Raw genomic sequence first — 18,752 nt, forward strand, 5'->3', positions numbered from 1 at the left:
TCGTGTATTAACTTTGCACTAATACCAGTAACACCTGACCAAATTTTACCTGCTATGGCACTCATAAAAAAATAGAATTGATCAGATGTTGGCCTGTGTATTAATTAGCCGACTGATGGTGGCGGAGGAACTCTCCCATACATTTCCCCCATGAATTACTCAACCGTAGAACGCAGCAATGGGTGGGGTGATGTCCATCTGCTCCGAGAAAAAAAGTAATCCCTGCTGTGATCAGGAGCGCAGTCACTTTCCTCTTAGATTAGCACGTAGTTCGACTGGAGGTAGGGGCTGAGAGAGTTAGTATGCGAGAACAATTTGAATAGATGGAGTATTTTAAAAGGAAATTATATCAGCGCTTGCTGTTTTTTGCGTTTTTTCTTCCAATCTCAGGTAAGAAAGGTAATATTTTGTTTGAGTTTATGTAAAATTGAAATTATAGTGACTGGTTTAGTGGGGGGGGAATACCGAACTGGACATCGGATGTGTGACCATACTCATGCTCCTATACTAATAGGGTTTGCTATTTACACTGAAAAATAGTAAGTTAGTTGAAGTGTTCTGTACTAACGAATATTCAATATTGAAGTGTTTAGCCAATAGCCTATGTTGCGACTTCTATAGCTGAGTGGACGCACTGCCAGTGCCCGGAGTTTAGGGGGCAACGAAATGGCCACGATGACCACTGACTGCTTCGACTATTGCCCGATGTAGGCTATACATTTAGATAAGCACAGAACCTATACAAGTTTATGTTTGATTTTTGCTTTTGTCTCGAGTTACACGATAACCCGGGTTTCTGCATGAATTTGTATACGTGCAGCACAACACAGCAATCAGATACACGTGGATTGTACAATATTGCCAGCCCTGCTTTGAGATATTGATAAACGCGAAAACATATAGGTTAGCTATTCCCTACTCATGTTCGCTTCATTCAGTACATAAAAATGAATTATTATATCAATAGAAAAACTGGCTACTGATTTTCTTTCCATAAATAATCCACTTTGACAGTTAACATAGGCAATTAACAATTAATATAATGTTGTGTAAATTGCTGTTTGAAGTAGCTACTCTGAACATGGTGATCAGCTCAATGTTTAAAAATATATATATAATCTACATTTAAATTGATTTCCAACAATTTAATTAGTGATTTTTTTATTCTAGTAGCCTACATCAAACCTTTTTGACAGCTTGTATTTTTCCCCTTAAGCAAATGTGTAGGCCAATTTGATTATCAAAGTGCATGTGGTATTTCAGAAATATATATAGTAGGCTATACTCTCCTATAATTTAAATAGGACATGCTTTCATCTATTCATTTACCTCATCTTAAGCGAGCATAGAGGGTCCTAGAGCTCAGATGGAACTTGGCCAGATCAAGTATAGTGTTTGTTTATTTGAGAATATAGAACGTGTTATGTGAAGTCTTATACTGCTGAACATGGCTCAAAACATGTGAATTCTGATAAACCAAAGGAAGGCTACAAGGTTTGCAGTCTAAAGTGTTAAATGAAATGGTAATAAGCTATTTGCATACAAAAGGCACGTAAAATGATTGTGTGAAGGTAGTGTGAATCCCATAGTTTCACAATAAATGAGGAATTGTTTAACATGAAACGATTAGTAGCCAACAGAGCCATTAACATTTCCATTAGGACATTAGACGTGTATAGCCATCACATTTGATTTGGAAAATTATAAAGGCTTTTGCTTCCTGTCTGGATTGTAACTTTTTTACAGCTGGGAGTCTTATCATTGAAAGGGGAGCTACTTATGAATTTCATGCTGGTGGTGCAATAAAACATTTGTGACTGAATGGAGCCATGGAATCAGTGACGTCACAGCTTTGTGAGACATGAGTAACAGGATTAAATTGGAGCAGAAAGAAATCAAATAGGAGTACTATACCTCAGTACAATGAGAGCTGCTGTTGGATGGGATCCAAGCCCCTCTCTGTAGGCACTATGATGTTAACATGCTTTCAAGTTTAGATCCTACCAATGCAATATGCCTATGGAAAACGTAGAATAGTTGTAAGCCCTTGCCTAGTATTGTCGCTAATTTCATCACATTGCTTCTTCTCCCACTCCAGCCAGGCACTGACTCTGTTCTCTTCTCTTCCCCACAGGTGTTTTATGTTTTAGTGAGTTATTTTTTATCAAGGAGCCCCACGATGTTACTGTCATGCGGAAGGATGCCGTTATATTGGACTGTCAAGCGCACGGAGAGTCGCCTATTGCCATCAGGTGGCTTAAAAATGGAGTAAAAGTTGCAGAGAACGACCGCGTCTACATTCTCTCCAACGGCTCCCTTTATATTTCGGAGGTGGAGAGCAGGAGAGGAGACAAATCAGATGAAGGGTTTTACCAGTGCCTCGCTCAGAACAAGTATGGAGCCATCCTGAGCCAGAAAGTCTGTCTTACAATCGCAAGTAAGTATCATACTGGAGTTGTGTATAGGCATCACATGGAATAATGGATAGTTTATGCAGGGCTTCCAACCTTTGGGCCACAGAAGATGGACCTCCTAATATGTCTCATTGTACATAATTGGTCATGTTTGTACCTGGTCATGGGAACATCCTAAACACAGTAGAAAAGTAGACAACATTGGATGTACATGGTACGTGTACATGGTGACTTAAGATAAGTAACATAAACCATCCACGTTCTCTTTCGAATCTCTTAGTTACTGTGTAGTTACATATAATTACAATTTAATGTAACTGCATGGGATCTGTGTGCCCTACACTGAGGATGTTATGTCATAGCAATAATAATAATAATATGCCATTTAGCAGACGCTTTTATCCAAAGCGACTTACAGTCATGTGTGCATACATTTTTATGTATGGGTGGTCCCGGGGATCGAACCCACTACCCTGGCATTACAAGCGCCATGCTCTACCAATTGAGCTACAGAGGACCACAATGAAGTGATCCACATGACAGGACAACAGATACTATGCCCCTCGAAATAACATTTACTTGATGAACAGAGGAACTCCTGTGTTTTCATCTTGAAAGCATGGTAATGATATCCACTTTAGAGGTGAGCTTAGTACAAGCCCCGCACTATCAGCACAAGTTCTTAACTTCTTAGCAGGTATACAACTGGACAAAAGGTTTGATGTACACTCTTAGAAAAAAGGGTTCCAAAAAGGTTCTTCGGCTGTCCCCATAGGAGAACCCTTTTTGGTTCCAGGTAGAACCCATTTTGGCTCCAGGTAGAACCCTTTTGGGTTCCATGTAGAACCCTCACTGGAAAGGGTTCTACATGGAACCCAAATGGGTTCTTCAAAGGGTTCTCCTATGGGCACCTTTTTTTCTAAGAGTGTAGAGCCACAATCTCTGTGTTGAAATGATAATTAAACAAAGTGAGAGATCTTACTTGTAGTTATCTGCTAAAATGTTTGAAGCTGACATAGTCATTGGGGAGTAGATAGAGACTTTACACTCTTAACAGGCATAAAATAGGCCTTTCCCACCTCTGAAATCAAGGGGAAAAGGGTATTTCTCTCATCACCAGCAGGGTGCTATCATTTTCTATGTAGTCTGGTGCGTCTAATCTCTCTTCTTTCTTCGCCAGTGTAATGCCCAATGTTGCGTTTTGGGCATTCCGGTTCTCTAATCCACCTAATAGCTGAGGAAGGGAAGGCATTGGATGCTTCAGTGGTGGCATTGGGGGGAGGGGGGTACAGCCTTCAAAGTTCGAGGCCTGAAGCCAAAAAGATACTCTGAGTGGAGGAGAATATGTCCATTGGTGTGTAAATGAGGGAGATGCAGGTTTGAAAGGTTAGGAGCTGTCCAGGATGCCGGTTACACCAGTGCTAAAGAGCAGATGACCCTTATTCACTGGACTGGGCTTTCATGTCGTTGCTCCATGATCACTGGGGAATTGTTCTTTTGGAATGCTTTTTTTTCTCCCAGTGGCACGTATATGAGCCTGCTGCCTATTCTTTTAAAGGGCCAGTGGAGCTGCTCTTTAGGGACCCTGTTCCCGGGTGACACCACCCCCCAGGCCATATTTTTTGCTGTGCTTCTTTTGCACAAAAGAATGTGTCTTTTTTTCCCTCCCTTGCATTCCCTTTCACAGGGAAACCTGAGGTTTTATGTGGCACTTAAGACAGAAAATGGCCCCTCCATGCACTCGTCCAAGAATATTGTGATTGTCTCTAATTCGAATTGTACATGGAAAAGTTAAGTCCTGATACATGTCAAATTGGGCAGGATTGTTGTGAAATGATTTAGTTGTGAAATTGTTCAAATTTACCACTGTGAGGTTCCTGAAGAGCCCACCGGTTGGAATACTATTCTTTAGGAGCACATCTCCTGTCTGATATGATCCTGACAATCCACTGACAAGTAGATGTTGAGAGACAACAATGTGTCTGTCCTGGTTCAGTTCCCTAAGCTGAATTCTACTGAAGACCTCTAAAACAAACAGACACCATTGATAACATTTTTGCTTTCCAGATAGGCCTAGATTTATATGTAAAAGATAAAAAGTTACAATTTTTTTTATTTTTGGGCCTTTACAAGCACTTTTGAAATTACTATCAGGGTAATCTCTTGTGGACAGATCTACGTAAACATAACCGATACCGTAGAATCTGTGGGGAAGGAATGGGAATCATTCCGGTTCCGCTCCTCGTTCTAGCATCTCTTGATCCCTTCTCTTAACATGTATGGACCCAAAACTTAATCGAGCAGCTGACCAATTACTTTAGTTCTGGGTTAACCGAGATTACTATCAAGACAATTGAGTGCAATACAACATCAATCTTTTTTTGTTTTGGAAGATGCCACACAGACTTGTAGATGCTATACCAATAAAATACAGAGTTAATGAGCCTAGATTTGCATGAGGTCCATGAAAACAGTGACTGCCTTAAAGCCACTAAAACTACTCTGACCCTCTCACATGCTATACAGCCAGTTTCAGCCCGGTATTACAGTGGCCTGTGTCCTTACTGTGATTTTTACAGGATGCTATGTTTGTAGTTTTATTAATTGAGAGGGTTTTCTGTTTTATATTATGAACTTAAGAGGTGATAAAGGCTGCCAGCGGAGTTTACAGGCTTGTTTTAAAGGGACACTTAGACCTGCTTGACGGTCTATCTGGAAGCTCATAAAATTTGCACGTACCTGAGAAATGCTCAGTGGTAGAAAACAAAGGTGGCAGCGGGGGTTGTCGAGAATCACACACACACACACACACACACACACACACACACACACACACACACACACACACACACACACAAATGTGAATTTGCCGTTCCCTCATACCACAGCCTTTCCTTGACTGTCTAAATGGCCTAACTTTATTGCATGGCCAGCCAGTGAGGCAGAGGCTAGTGGTCTCCTCACTATGATTTTCTGCTCTGCTACTCTGAAGAATTCATGAAAAGCTTTTCACTCTGGCCTTCTTTGTCCGCCTTGCCCCAAACTGCCCCCTGACTAAAATGAGTTATTTGGGGGGCATTTGTATGTCCAGAGATCAATGGTTAGGACAGCTGGGCCTATTCACCGCTGGAAGGGTAATTATGAGAATGGCACTGCAGAGTTTGATTAAACTTTTTTAATTTAGATTTTGTTTTTGGAAATCAAAATCTAATTTGATTATCCTAACTTCAATTATGCTTTTTCAATCAACTCTTTTTAAAGTTGAGAAAGTGACTTTTTGTAAATGATATCACTTTCCGACATGGCCTATTTGTTTTAACATACAGTGTATCCTTAGGTCTTAAGATGCTTTTTATTTATGTTACTGTGCCCTAGGTGGGGTTTATGACGCCCCTGTTTGCATTGAAAAAACACTCCTCATTGAATGCTGTGAAAAGATTTCAGAGTGAGCGTTACTATGGCTCAGGGAGCTTTTCATGTGCATCCTTCACCAGGAAGATTGATAGTGCAACATGTGGGGACCTTTTGCACCTTCTGCCCAGAGGCTCTTCTCACCTCTGGCCTTAAAAGATATCCCTCATTATCAGTCATGCTGCCAAGTCCTTTCTGACTCTGGCCTTTAGAAAGACAGTGGCATTATTTAACAAAAAATAACAACAAATTGAGTTTATTGTTTTATGTTATAAATGTGGGAAGACCATCCCTAACACCATCTTAGGCTAGTTCTGTTTTAAGATCTGGTTTCTACAATTTGAAAATCCCTTTGTCCTCGGAGCAGATGCTCCCACTTTGAAGCCAGGACTTCCTTTTTTACCTGGTATTTTTCTGAACAAGTAAATGTTACAGTGTTGAGTCAGAGAGAATGATTTAAGTCGACCATTACAGGCAGGAAATGGAGGGTTTGAGAAACATTCAATGTCAGTTGCCCTGAGGGAAACGATGAGAGGGGATTGTGTCTTGATCAACGGCCATGTGACTTGGTAGCTAACCACATGAGTGCTGTCAATAGGCCTCCTCAAAATGATGGGGTTCTCCGTAGAGACTTGGTCTCATGTGTATGATCCCTCCAGGCCTCCTATACCATGTTTCCAGAGGTTCACAGGGTGTTATGCAATACACATACATTGTAAAACCATATCCATGTCCTTGCCCATATCCTTATCCATCGGTTCCGATGCAAGGTCTTACCGTGAGAGTGCTGGGATGTTTTTAGTTGATTCGAAAATCAGCTCCCAGTTATGTTTTTTCGAGGTTACAAAACCAGTGGAGAGAATATATCTCGCTCATTGATGTCATAAGAGAGGATAGATAAGGATAGATAAATGTTTTTGCTGGTGACCAGCTTTACCTGTAATTTTACTGGTGACCAGCCTTCGCTGTGTTTTTGCTGGTGACCAGTCTTTGCTGTGTTTTGGACACACATATCAGCTTGACCAGCTAAAACCAGCTTAGTCACCAATATACCAGCAACACCAGCATAAGCTGGTATGTGTCCAAAACACAGTGAAGACTGGTCACCAGTGTCCAAAACACAGCGAAGGCTGATCACCAGCAAAACCAGCTATACCATGCTGGCCAACCAGCATAACCAGCTAGACCATGCTGGCCAACCAGCATAACCAGCTAGACCATGCTGGTCAAACCAGCTTGACCAACATCTGACCAGCATAGACCAGCATGGACCAGCAAATATGCCATTTTTTTCCAACAGGGATTTGGGACCATTTTTGACTACCCCAATAAATGACAAGCATGTAGTGCAAAGACACTTTGCCTCTGGAGTAAGCATACAGAATACAGGTTTAAAAAAACTGAGTACATGGTTGAAAAGATTCCTAATGCTGAACAGTTTACTAACTTCATATTGTGGTCCACAATAGAGCACCCAAATGACTATTCCACAGCATACTTTGTGACTCCAACAAAATGGTTGTTTGACCCCACCAGCTCTCTCCTTGTGTGACCACAACCCCAGTGTTTATTTTGGTTGCTAAGGAATGTATTAGACCTACAGAGGCTCTGCAGCATTAGGGTCACAATAAAGGAAAAGCAAACCTAAAGGCACAGTAATGGATTGACGTGAATGTTTGAAATAATTCTTTAAGAGGAATAAGTCTCTGAGCATGGCTCATTTTTTCCCTCATCTGCATCTGTGGGAGATTAATGGTTTCCATGGTTTCCTTGGACCGAAGTTCCAGAGGTCCAAGGTTTCTTTAGATTGCCCAATAGATGTTAGGTACTGAGAGTACTCACAATTTAAATCCTCCCTGCAATAATGCTAGACATTCCTTCTCATTTATCAATTACTTCAACAGTCCCCTATCAGTGTCCACCCAATCTATGTCTAGCCAAAACATTTGTTATGCTTTCAAGATTTACTCCATTGGCACCATCTCCTATTGGATTTTGAGCACAAAGCCTTATTTTGTGGTGACTTGTTTTCATTTTAGAGAAACAAAGCATGACACGATAATTAAGTAGAAGACTGTACTGATTTGAAAATGGACTGTTTAAAACCAGCACTCTGATGAAGAGATCAGACACAATGAAAGCACTGTCTCTGGTGGGTGAAGGGCTGATGTTGAATGATTGGAGAACTTTGACACCAGATAAGAGATGGGAGGAGGGGGCAAGTGTCCCTCTCCTAACCCCACGCCCCCACTGCCCAGGGGACTTCGAGGTCACAGTGCTCATGGGGTATGTGCTTTGTTTGGCCTGGGCCAATGACCACTGGGCCCTCCAGCAGCCTGCTGCCTGGCCCAGCCCAGCCCAACTCGCCCGGCCAATGATTGATTTGTGGGGCTTTTCAGCATTGCATTCTTCCCCTCAGTTGCCAGGCTGAGCATTCTTTTTCAGGAGCCCTTATTATTTATTAAAGGGGGAGAAGACAAAATGGTGTTGGGTCATTGAACATTATGAAGGAGCTCATCACTCAAGAGTTTCTTGGGTTCTGTTCCATTGGAGGCATTCAATTTGAAACTCAAGAAATAGCCTCCTTTAAAGAAATACAAGGAAACAAAGCAAATGATCGATTTGACAACAAGCTCCTTTTGTTTCCACTCAGAGTTAAGGTTACGAGGGAGAGAGACTAGCCTGAGCTATTCTTGTTACATTGTGTTAAATACATAGAACTCATTCTGATGTGTGATGCATTCCAATGTACAGAAAAAGACCCAAGCACTACATGACTTAAAATAGAGACAGACCTGGGTGTTCCTCTTATCTTAATGGATAGTTTCTGGTATTTTCTGGGATCCTACTTTTGACCTTTCATAAAATGTGGGCAGCAACCCAAGGCAGTGACCATTTACATGAAACCTCAACAGTTTGATATTTATTGCTTGCTTCCTAAACTGTTTCCTCATTCCCAGCATTAGGCCATTCATGGTTCATTTGCATAAGAAGTCATGAAAGGAGCAGTCCTCCCCACCCACTTTCCCTCCCATGCTGAACCCTTCACTGCCCACTCTGTCCACAGCCCACGACACAGATCTGCTGTCCCTCATTTGAAATAATAGCATGAATCAATATCACTATACCAAACATTTGTCACATCATAGTAATTATCACTGAATGAAATGTTTCTGGAAATTGGTTGAAATGAAATGTTATGACTCTTGATGAGCCCTCTGACAGGTCTGATGACGTTGAACGCTTAAGTGGTTAAATGTTCTGTTGGGTTCAGTACGGAACTGTTCAGAACTGTCAGTATTAGGACCTTGAGGTCGAGGCCAAGGATTTTTGTTGAAGTCATAAATAGATGTCTCCTTCTTACTCTCTCTTGCAATGCTATTCAAAGAAAGCATCCTTCAGTCCTACTGTTTAACACTTGCAGTAATGTTATTTGTCCTGTCACTTATGACTCATAAGGGTTTTAAATACTCCCCTATACTTTAATTGATAACTGTAGATCTCCTTGTGGACATACTGCCTGCTAGTGTTATGAGTAGGGTCAAGAGTGTTTCCTGACCACATGACCTGACCAGGACCAACTCCAGTCCCTACCCATTCATGCGTAGTGAAGCTGCAGGCCTGGCCCAGGTCATCTGCAGGATTAGGGCCAGTGTTTCCACTCAATTGCTCTGCAGATCGCCTTAGACAAAGCTGCCAGAGCAGATCCCTGACCAGCCACTCTGGATCTGGCCTCAGTGCTCATCCACCTTGTTCCAATCAGGAGCGAGGAGAAGCCACACACGTAGCCAGGGCCTTGAAGTGGATAGAAAAGCTTCAGCGCTGTCTCCTGCTTGACCACTTACTGCGTTTGTCTACCACTGGGAACCAAGAGGCCTGGAGGAAATTAGTGCTGCAGAGCAGAGCGCAGCAGCAGCCATTGACCTGTTGACAGACGCCCTGGCTAAACTCTGAGCTCCTCTGCCCCTAAAAAACAAAACAAAAAAACATGGAATGTTTCTGAGTTACAGCTTAGAGAACAACAAAGTCAACCCCTGACCACAGAGGGATATATCTGAACGCACACATATACTGACTCTGCACACTATAAACATTTGCTTTACTATGAAGATATTAATAATAATATGCCATTTAGCAGACGCTTTTATCCAAAGCGACTTACAGTCATGTGTGCATACATTTTTACGTATGGGTGGTCCCGGGGATCGAACCCACTACCCTGGCGTTACAAGCGCCATGCTCTACCAATTGAGCTACAGAGGACCACCCATATGTATATTCTTTGCTTTTTATTATTAGTGGATTATTAATGCTCATTGGGCATGCTCAGTGGCTGTGTTGAACATTTCCATAACAATACCTCTCCATACAGCACGTATAGAACACATTCTTTCCACCACATTTTGAGAATTGTTTTAACCAACATAGTAGTGAGGTAGAATTTGTGCCTGCAGTGTGATCGTTCAAGCTATAGTAATTAGAAGAGAGCATACAACTACTCTGAATATTGGATTCCCATATGTTAAAGAGCATGTCCTCAGGGTGGGGTGGGAAGGGGGGGTTTGGGTTGATAACCCTGCACTTTGGCAGGACGTTTAGCTGGAGTGACCAGGGGGAAGGGGGACAGAGCTGGCCCCTGAAGTTTCTAAGGGAACCTTTGTCCGGGCTTGACCCGTCCACTGACCTGATGTTTGCTGAGCTTTTGGCTTCAGCAGGCCCGTCTGCCACTGGAAGACAAAGAGATTGGCCAGCTGGGAGGCAGGGCACTGAATAATTCTATAGTTTAGTTCGGACATTGGTGAAAGTGTTTTCAGTGGTCACTCACTGATTTTTTTGTTGCTGTCAAACTTGTTTCTGTTTCTTAGGATAAGGGTGCAAAGTCTGCATGCCGCAAAACCTTAGACAAGGTTTTAAATGGTCATTACTAATAATGGAACGCCCTTCATTATGTTTTGTGTTAGAGATGTGATTTATTGTGAATCACCACTTTGTTCATGATCAATAGTAACAGATTTGTTTTTGCAACTCCGCACCAGCCCCAACATCTCCCATCTGCACAGTAACTAAATGAAGAAAAGCATTATGCAAAGCATTGTTCTACTGTGCCAGTATGGAATGGCAGTGGACAGGGTTGAAGAGAAAGAGGATGTTAGTGGGGGCATTTCGTATCTGTAGGAAGGCAGAGTCCCCTCCCAGTTTTAGGAGGCTCTGAGTAATTGATTGGCAGTTTGCAGAGAGCCAGCAGGGGAGCATTAGCGTTGCAGCAGTGCTGGGGTGGCCTTGCAGGGCTCTGCCTGGATGGGCGGTGTGCCAGCCAGGATTTGTGGAGGTTGGAGGTCAGAGGTGGGGTCACTGCAAGGGGCAGATGGCCAGATCCTCTTTTTGTGCTTCTTGGAGCAGGCATTCACCCCCTCATTAGAAACAAGCTGGGCAAAACAGCCGGGTAAACAATACATTATTCAACCGATCGATTCTGCTTTTACATTTTAAGCTAGGTGGGTTTGATAGTTATATATTCTCTATGTGGTTGAATGAAATCATTAAGTAACAGAAACAAATTGTGAAAGGGGGAGAATAGTCAAGTCACCTTTTCATTCATGGAGGCCTTGCTCAATAACTGGACACCCAAAGCTCCAGGGGGGAGGTGCATATGATGAGCATTTGCTGGCAATGCAGAGCATTTGATTCTTAATGTGTTTCAAAGGTCATCTGGAAGGTGACTGGAAGAGGTAAATGGGCAGACAGAGGTAGTTGAAGGTATAATCTAGTCCTTGTAGTGTGAGCCTCAGCTCATCTGCTTTAATATTTCATTTAGGAGCATTAGGTGCCGCCTCTGGCAACCATCATCACTCAAAGGAGACGGTCAATCGCGTATTTTGAGCAGCCACGGCAGTGACCACAGCTCGACAAGCCCTAGCAGAATTGATTTTAGACCGAGACTTAGTAGTTAATCAATAATCAATAAAGATCTCTCTGTTTGTCAATCCAGCATTTTTTGACTATTCAGAGAGACAGAGTATCTGGGAAGCTCATCCTCTCATGGCCCCAGGCCCCGGGCTACTGGGACGGATGCCTCCATGTTGCATTGCTGCTGTTGTGCAACACTTAGGAATGTGTTTGATGTTGATTAGAGGTTCCACATTTTGTTGCTCCGTGGGAGCGTGTTGCTGAGGGATGGGCCCCTGTATCCGTTCAATGACGCTCCCAATCCAATGCCTGCCTGCACTTCTCTCCACAGCAAATATTCCTCTGCAGAGGACTGCACTGGCCCTGATGCACAAGAGGCCTTACAGCTCACAACTCATTCAATTAAAAATGCCCAAAGCAAAGTGGCAAGGGGCTCAGTGAAAGGATAACTTTACACAAAGAAATGGGACTCTACAGCAACTGGTTGCACACAACCCATTAGAGAAGTTAGCCTTCCATTTGGAAGTCTAATACTAGAAGTAAAGTGCTCTGCAAATAAAAGTTCAAGGCAAAGTGGCGCAACTCTCTAAAACTGGTCAGGGTAGAGAATGTAGGTTATGGATCCCACATTAATTGGGTTCCTTTTGGCTTTGCCCATGAACGGTGCATGCCCTGCCCCTGGCCAGTGAAAAAAACGAGGAGGTCTTTACCTTGACATGTCAGAGGGTCAGCTGCGTTTAGGAGGGACAGAATTCCCCTTGCCGCCTTCCTAAAGACGACACAGAGTGGCTGTCAGAGTGCAGTGCGCTGATCAGGATTCACAGAGAGCCCAGTCTGGCAGTTAGGGCTTTCCCGCTGTTCAGCACCACAACACCTGGAAACCCAGGTTACGTCCAGCTATCCATCATGGCCGTTATAGAGGCCAGGACACAATCCAGTGTTTTTATGACGGGGTGGAGTTTACCTTTAGGCAAGGTTTCTCGAGAACAGTGCTTGAGATTTACGTTGCTTTTAAGTAGTACTCTGAGAAAGGTTTGCTAAGGATACAGCTAGAAGCACACCACCTGTGCTGTGTGCTGATTGTCAGTTAAATTTGTTGAGTGGTAATAGTTCATGTTCAATTATTCAGACAATGACTAAAGGTGCAAGATTGGGGTCCTCTCTGATGTCAGTGGCAACAGCTGTTCAATCAGAAACTATGAACCTTGCACCTAGTGAGGATTTGCCTCGCTTTAAATCTGAGCTCCTTGTAATCTTTGCATGGCTCCTCTTATGTTTTCTTCATCTGTTGGCTCTTCCCACTCTCTCTTCTCCCCTGGCAAGCCTGCTGTGTTTGATGTGCGTTCAGGGTTTTTTGTGTGCAGAATGTAGAGAAGAGGGGTCATTTCTGTGATAAAGTTAGTGGGGGAGCCTCCAAAGGGAAACACTGAGGAGAGCATCTCACTGTTACTCTGGGCTAGCGAGATACAGTGAGGGAAAAAAGTATTTGATCCCCTGCTGATTTTGTACGTTTGCCCACTGACAAAGAAATGATTAGTCTATAATATTAATGGTAGGTTTATTTGAACAGTGAGAGACAGAATAACAACAAAACAATCCAGAAAAATGCATGTAAAAAATGTTAGAAATTGATTTGCATTTTAATGAGGGAAATAAGTATTTGACCCCCTCTCAATCAGAAAGATTTCTGGCTCCCAGGTGTCTTTTATACAGGTAACAAGCTGAGATTAGGAGCACACCGTTAAAGGGAGTACTCCTAATCTCAGTTTGTTACCTGTATAAAAGACACCTGTCCACAGAAGCAATCAATCAATCAGATTCCAAACTCTCCACCATGGCCAAGACCAAAGAGCTCTCCAAGGATGTCAGGGACAAGATTGTAGACCTACACAAGACTGGAATGGGCTACAAGACCATCGCCAAGCAGCTTGGTGAGAAGGTGACAACAGTTGGTGCGATTATTCGCAAATGGAAGAAACACAAAAGAACTGTCAATCTCCCTCGGCCTGGGGCTCCATACAAGATCTCACCTCGTGGAGTTGCAATGATCATGAGAACGGTGAGGAATCAGCCCAGAACTACACGGGAGGATCTTGTCAATGATCTCAAGGCAGCTGGGTCCATAGTCACCACGATAACAATTGGTAACACACTACGCTGTGAAGGACTGAAATCCTGCAGCGGCCGCAAGGTCCCCCTGCTCAAGAAAGCACATATACAGGGCCATCTGAAGTTTGCCAATGAACATCTGAATGATTCAGAGGAGAACTGCGTGAAAGTGTTGTGGTCAGATGTGACCAAAATGGAGCTCTTTGGCATCAACTCAACTCGCCGTGTTTGGAGGAGGAGGAATGCTGCCTATGACCCCAAGAACACCATCCCCACCGTCAAACATGGAGGTGGAAACATTATGCTTTGGGGGTGTTTTTCTGCTAAGGGGACAGGACAACTTCACCGCATCAAAGGGACGATGGATGGGGCCATGTACCGTCAAATCTTGGGTGAGAACCTCCTTCCCTCAGCCAGGGCATTGAAAATGGGTCATGGATGGGTATTCCAGCATGACAATGACCCAAAACACACGATCAAGGCAACAAAGGAGTGGCTCAAGAAGAAGCACATTAAGGTCCTGGAGTGGCCTAGCCAGTCTCCAGACCTTAATCCCATAGAAAATCTGTGGAGGGAGCTGAAGGTTCGATTTGCCAAACGTCAGCCTCGAAACCTTAATGACTTGGAGAAGATCTGCAAAGAGGAGTGGGACAAAATCCCTCCTGAGATGTGTGCAAACCTGGTGGCCAACTACAAGAAACGTCGGACCTCTGTGATTGCCAACAAGGGTTTTGCCACCAAGTACTAAGTCATGTCTTGCAGAGGGGTCAAATACTTATTTCCCTCATTAAAATGCAAATCAATTTATAACATTTTTGACATGCGTTTTTCTGGATTTTTTTGTTGTTATTCTGTCCCTCACAGTTCAAATAAACCTACCATTAAAATTATAGACTGATCATTTCTTTGTCAGTGGGCAAACGTACAAAATCAGCAGGGGATCAAATACTTTTTTCCCTCACTGTAACTGAGCCGAGGGGGGGGGGGGAGTTGGATAGAGAGAGAGAGAGCCCTTAAATTGAAATTTAATTGAGAGAGAGAGCCCAGGAGAGATACTCTGATGCCCCTCTCCCCTCCCCTCAGACTGCCTCTTCATCTGTGAGTGCTGATGGCTCCTCGCCCCTACAGCACAAACAGCATTGGATGTGTGCAGAGAGGTCAAAGAGCACTGCAGTCTGTTTGTTTACCCATTTCTTAAGTGGTGTGCATTGCATTCTGAAAACATGCAGCTGTTTTTAATCTGAAAACACATGTCACGTGTATCTTTGAATTATGTGATTCCTTTTTCTCTGAGTAATAAATGAGTGAAGAGGGTTTTGTGGTACTTGTTTTGGGTATTTCTGATGTAGTCTTCTTTATATAGTCATTCACTGATGTAGCCTAGTCCGTTGGTTGCACTGGGTCCCAGCTGTGCCAGGAGTGGTTTGATTTGTTTATGATAATTAAGTTGATGTTATCCAGCCCTGGGGCTTTTTGGTAAAGATTTTATTTATCTCAGTCCTTCCAAAAATTTGATTTAAATTGAGGTCTGTATCAAGAGCAGCAGCACCATCATTTATTGTAAAGTAACTGTCCAGTGTTTCCAGATTTCTATGAAATATGACGTATTATTAATTACAATATGAGTTAAATAGTTTTCCTTTCAAAAAATGGTGATTAAGTGTGTTAAAAAGCAGCTTTTCTGTGTTGGAATGGTGTGGGCGTGGGACACACTCTTTTCACGCCACTTCGATACAAAATGATTTTCGTAGCAGGTTTGGAGAGCATTTTTGCAAACCCTAACCTTAACCCTTTTCCTAACCTTAACCTCAGTCTCCTTATCTGCTACGTTAATTATCCTAATCTGCTGCGTAAATGCTCCTAAACTGCTATGAAAAAGTCACTTCGGTATCGAAGTGGCATGAAAAGAGTGTTTCCCGTGTGGGCGTACCCCAACAACAGAGTAGACTGCTGATTGGCCATCTCATCATTACATTTACATTTACGTCATTTAGCAGACGCTCTTATCCAGAGCGACTTACAAATAGGTACATTCACCTTATAGCCAGTGGGATCACCACTTGACAATGTTTTATTTATTTATTTATTTATTTATTTATTTTTTTTTGGGGTTGGGGTTTGGGTTGGGGTAAGGGGGGGGTAGAAGGATTACTTTATCCTATCCCAGGTATTCCTTAAAGAGGTGGGGTTTCAAATGTCTCCGGAAGGTGGTGAGTGACTCCGCTGTCCTGGCGTCGTGAGGGAGCTTGTTCCACCATTGGGGTGCCAGAGCAGCGAACAGTTTTGACTGGGCTGAGCGGGAACTATACTTCCGCAGAGGTAGGGGAGCCAGCAGGCCAGAGGTGGATGAACGCAATGCCCTCGTTTGGGTGTAGGGACTGATCAGAGCCATGAGGAAATAGAAAGCATTTTTGAAACGGTCTGTTTGAGATACAAATTTGATGTGGGGTTTTTTAAGTGTTTTTTCTCCAATTTATGCTTGGGCCACAAATACGAGTATAGGATTGTGAGTCAACACCATTATTCGGTTATGAGTTAACATAATATTAACTTTTAAAAGTGATATTTTCACTGGACAGTAACTTTAACAAACTATTGACCTGAGGCTTCATTAGTTGAGACGGGGGATGGGAGTGGATAGCAGTGGATGACTTTAATGACTTTTGGGTTTTTTATTGCTTAGTGACTGAAAAGGGGGGGAAACATAATGTTCTAGATAATTTTTTATTAATCTTTTGAAACGATTAACAATCTATTCTAGACATTGAACTACTTGCAACATCATTCTTAACGGTGGATAAGGTTTAGGTGAAATCAGTAATGGGACACACACTGTGTACATTAGGTTTCTCATGGAGTTTAGTTTCCATACAGTTCAGGTGGTGTCTGACAACCAATCAGTTTCAGGGAAACCCAATCCAAGCAGGATGTTGCCGGACCTCTCCACCAATCATCACCGTCCAGCTGCACTCAGCAGGGCAACACTTTTAGATATATCTGTCATCAGGGGTCCTCTTTATCTCAGGGGGATTAAAGTATGGAATCAGTGGCAAATAATTTGTTGGTAACACTTGACTTAAAGGCAACAGTTATAATGATGGATTAATTGCTATAAGCATATGAGCCTTATAATATATATTGTCTCTCTAGGAATAGACCTACAGGTAGGCCTAATTAGGAATTAGATGCTGTGAAGAGGTAGCACGATTCCCAAAAGGACTGTGTGTCTGTGAGGGTTGGTTACATGTGATGTTGTCCTTTAATGCTACTGTTAGCATAGAGCAGTCCGTTTAGGTTCCCACTGGCTGGCCATTCATCTGGCCTGTCAAAGGCCTCACTTACAGTATCATCTTTCACTGACGGATCTTCCCTAACTCTGCTGCTCCATGAGGGGGAAATTAATCAATGATCTCAAACAAAATGGATCAAGCTTCCCCTCCTCCTCCACATGGCCTCATCACCATCTGTGGGCTTAATTATTAATTGTTAGATATTACTTGTTAGATATTACTGCACTGTTGGAGCTAGAAGCACAAGCATTTCGCTACACCCGCAATAACATCTGCTAAACACGTGAATGTGACCAATAAAATTTGATTTGATTTATTTGATTTGATTTGATTGTTCAAATATAAAGAGTTTTACAGCAAGCGTATGAAGTATTTTATTTAAGTTGAAGTATTTAAGTAGTCATTAGGTGGGCCACTAAAAGTTTGTGTGCACGGCACACATTTGACTGATTGACCTCTGCTCATGTGCGTAGATGTGCATTGTAGAGGAGCTAATTAATAAGATGGGCCTAGCGGAGATTTCCTCTGCTCTCTGATCTCCTCGGGGTTTATTGTGCTCCAGCCAGGATGAGCTGACAGGTACATGTAACATGCTGGTTTGTTTAGGTTAGTTAGGGCCTCGGGAACCCTGTCTGATATCCGATGTCTGGTGCTTGTATAACACCTCATCTGAGGGAGAACTGGAGCTTATGCATTTTCAAAGAAAAGGTGAGAGACAGGGCAAGGTTTTGTAAGGGGGAAAAAACAACAGCTGATTTCAATAGTGGACTAACCTACATCTCAGGGCAAAGGGGCTTCCTGTTACTTTGTCTTGATTACATTTACATTTTAGTCATTTAGCAGACGCTCTTATCCAGAGCGACTTACAGTTAGTGATTGCATACATTTTTTTTATTTTTTTTTCTCCATACTGATGGCAATGCATCAACACATGAACTCTGTCTAGGCTGTAAGGAGAGGAGGTCAGGGAGATAATTTGTCTTGGAGGGGTAGGGTTGGATGGATTGTGGGGCTCTTCAGATCTTGCTGTCAACAGCCCTTATGATTATTCTTGGCAAATGTTCAATCTCAGTGCTAATGTACAGCATTTAGGTTGATTTGAATAGGATAGAGCTTTCTTGTTGGGACATGGCAGCTCCTTGGCAAGTAGTTTCATGGACAATTATATGAATGAAGGGGATGGCAGTTGGGGTAGTGATCATTTCGGTATTATTGTGCACATAGATTTCCCTATTTTCAATGAAAATTCAAAGAATGAGGTTCAGCTTCACAGCACTGCATTCTCACTATCAGACAGAGACTGAAGTGGGATGGCCTTTGCTGAGGATAGGCTTTAGTGAGATGGTAACCTGAAAGTGAAGTAATTTATATTTATAAGATATGCCTGGTAGCTCAATATATTCCCTTATTTCCATAAATGTCATTGATTTCCATTTTAACTGAATAGTGCCCTTAAGTCCTAAGATACAGAGGCTTAGTTTGACTGATAGAAATACATTTAACCTTATCCACCAAGATGAGCTGCCGAGCAAGAGAGGATAGTGGGCCATGAACATACATTTTTGTGATGATTGGTCTTATAGATCTAAATGAGGGAAAATACAATATTAGAAACACATAA

At 42.6% G+C, this 18,752-nt stretch overlaps 1 protein-coding gene across 1 annotated transcript in view; it reads left to right on the top strand.

Moving 5' to 3' along the window:
• Window positions 1-323: 323 nt before the first annotated feature.
• LOC311127907 (protogenin A-like) overlaps window positions 324-18,752 on the top strand; it is a gene marked incomplete at its 5' end in the record, with an annotated part of 38,408 nt that continues 19,979 nt past the window's right edge. The window contains 2 exons of the mRNA XM_084159806.1: window positions 324-390; window positions 2,135-2,437. Of these exons, the coding sequence (XP_084015932.1) occupies window positions 324-390; window positions 2,135-2,437 (370 nt within the window). The remainder of the gene's footprint in view (window positions 391-2,134; window positions 2,438-18,752) is intronic.

Source organism: Coregonus lavaretus (assembly GCF_964263955.1).
Source record: "Coregonus lavaretus genome assembly, chromosome: 4".
Classification (NCBI taxonomy): Eukaryota; Metazoa; Chordata; class Actinopteri; order Salmoniformes; family Salmonidae; genus Coregonus; species Coregonus lavaretus.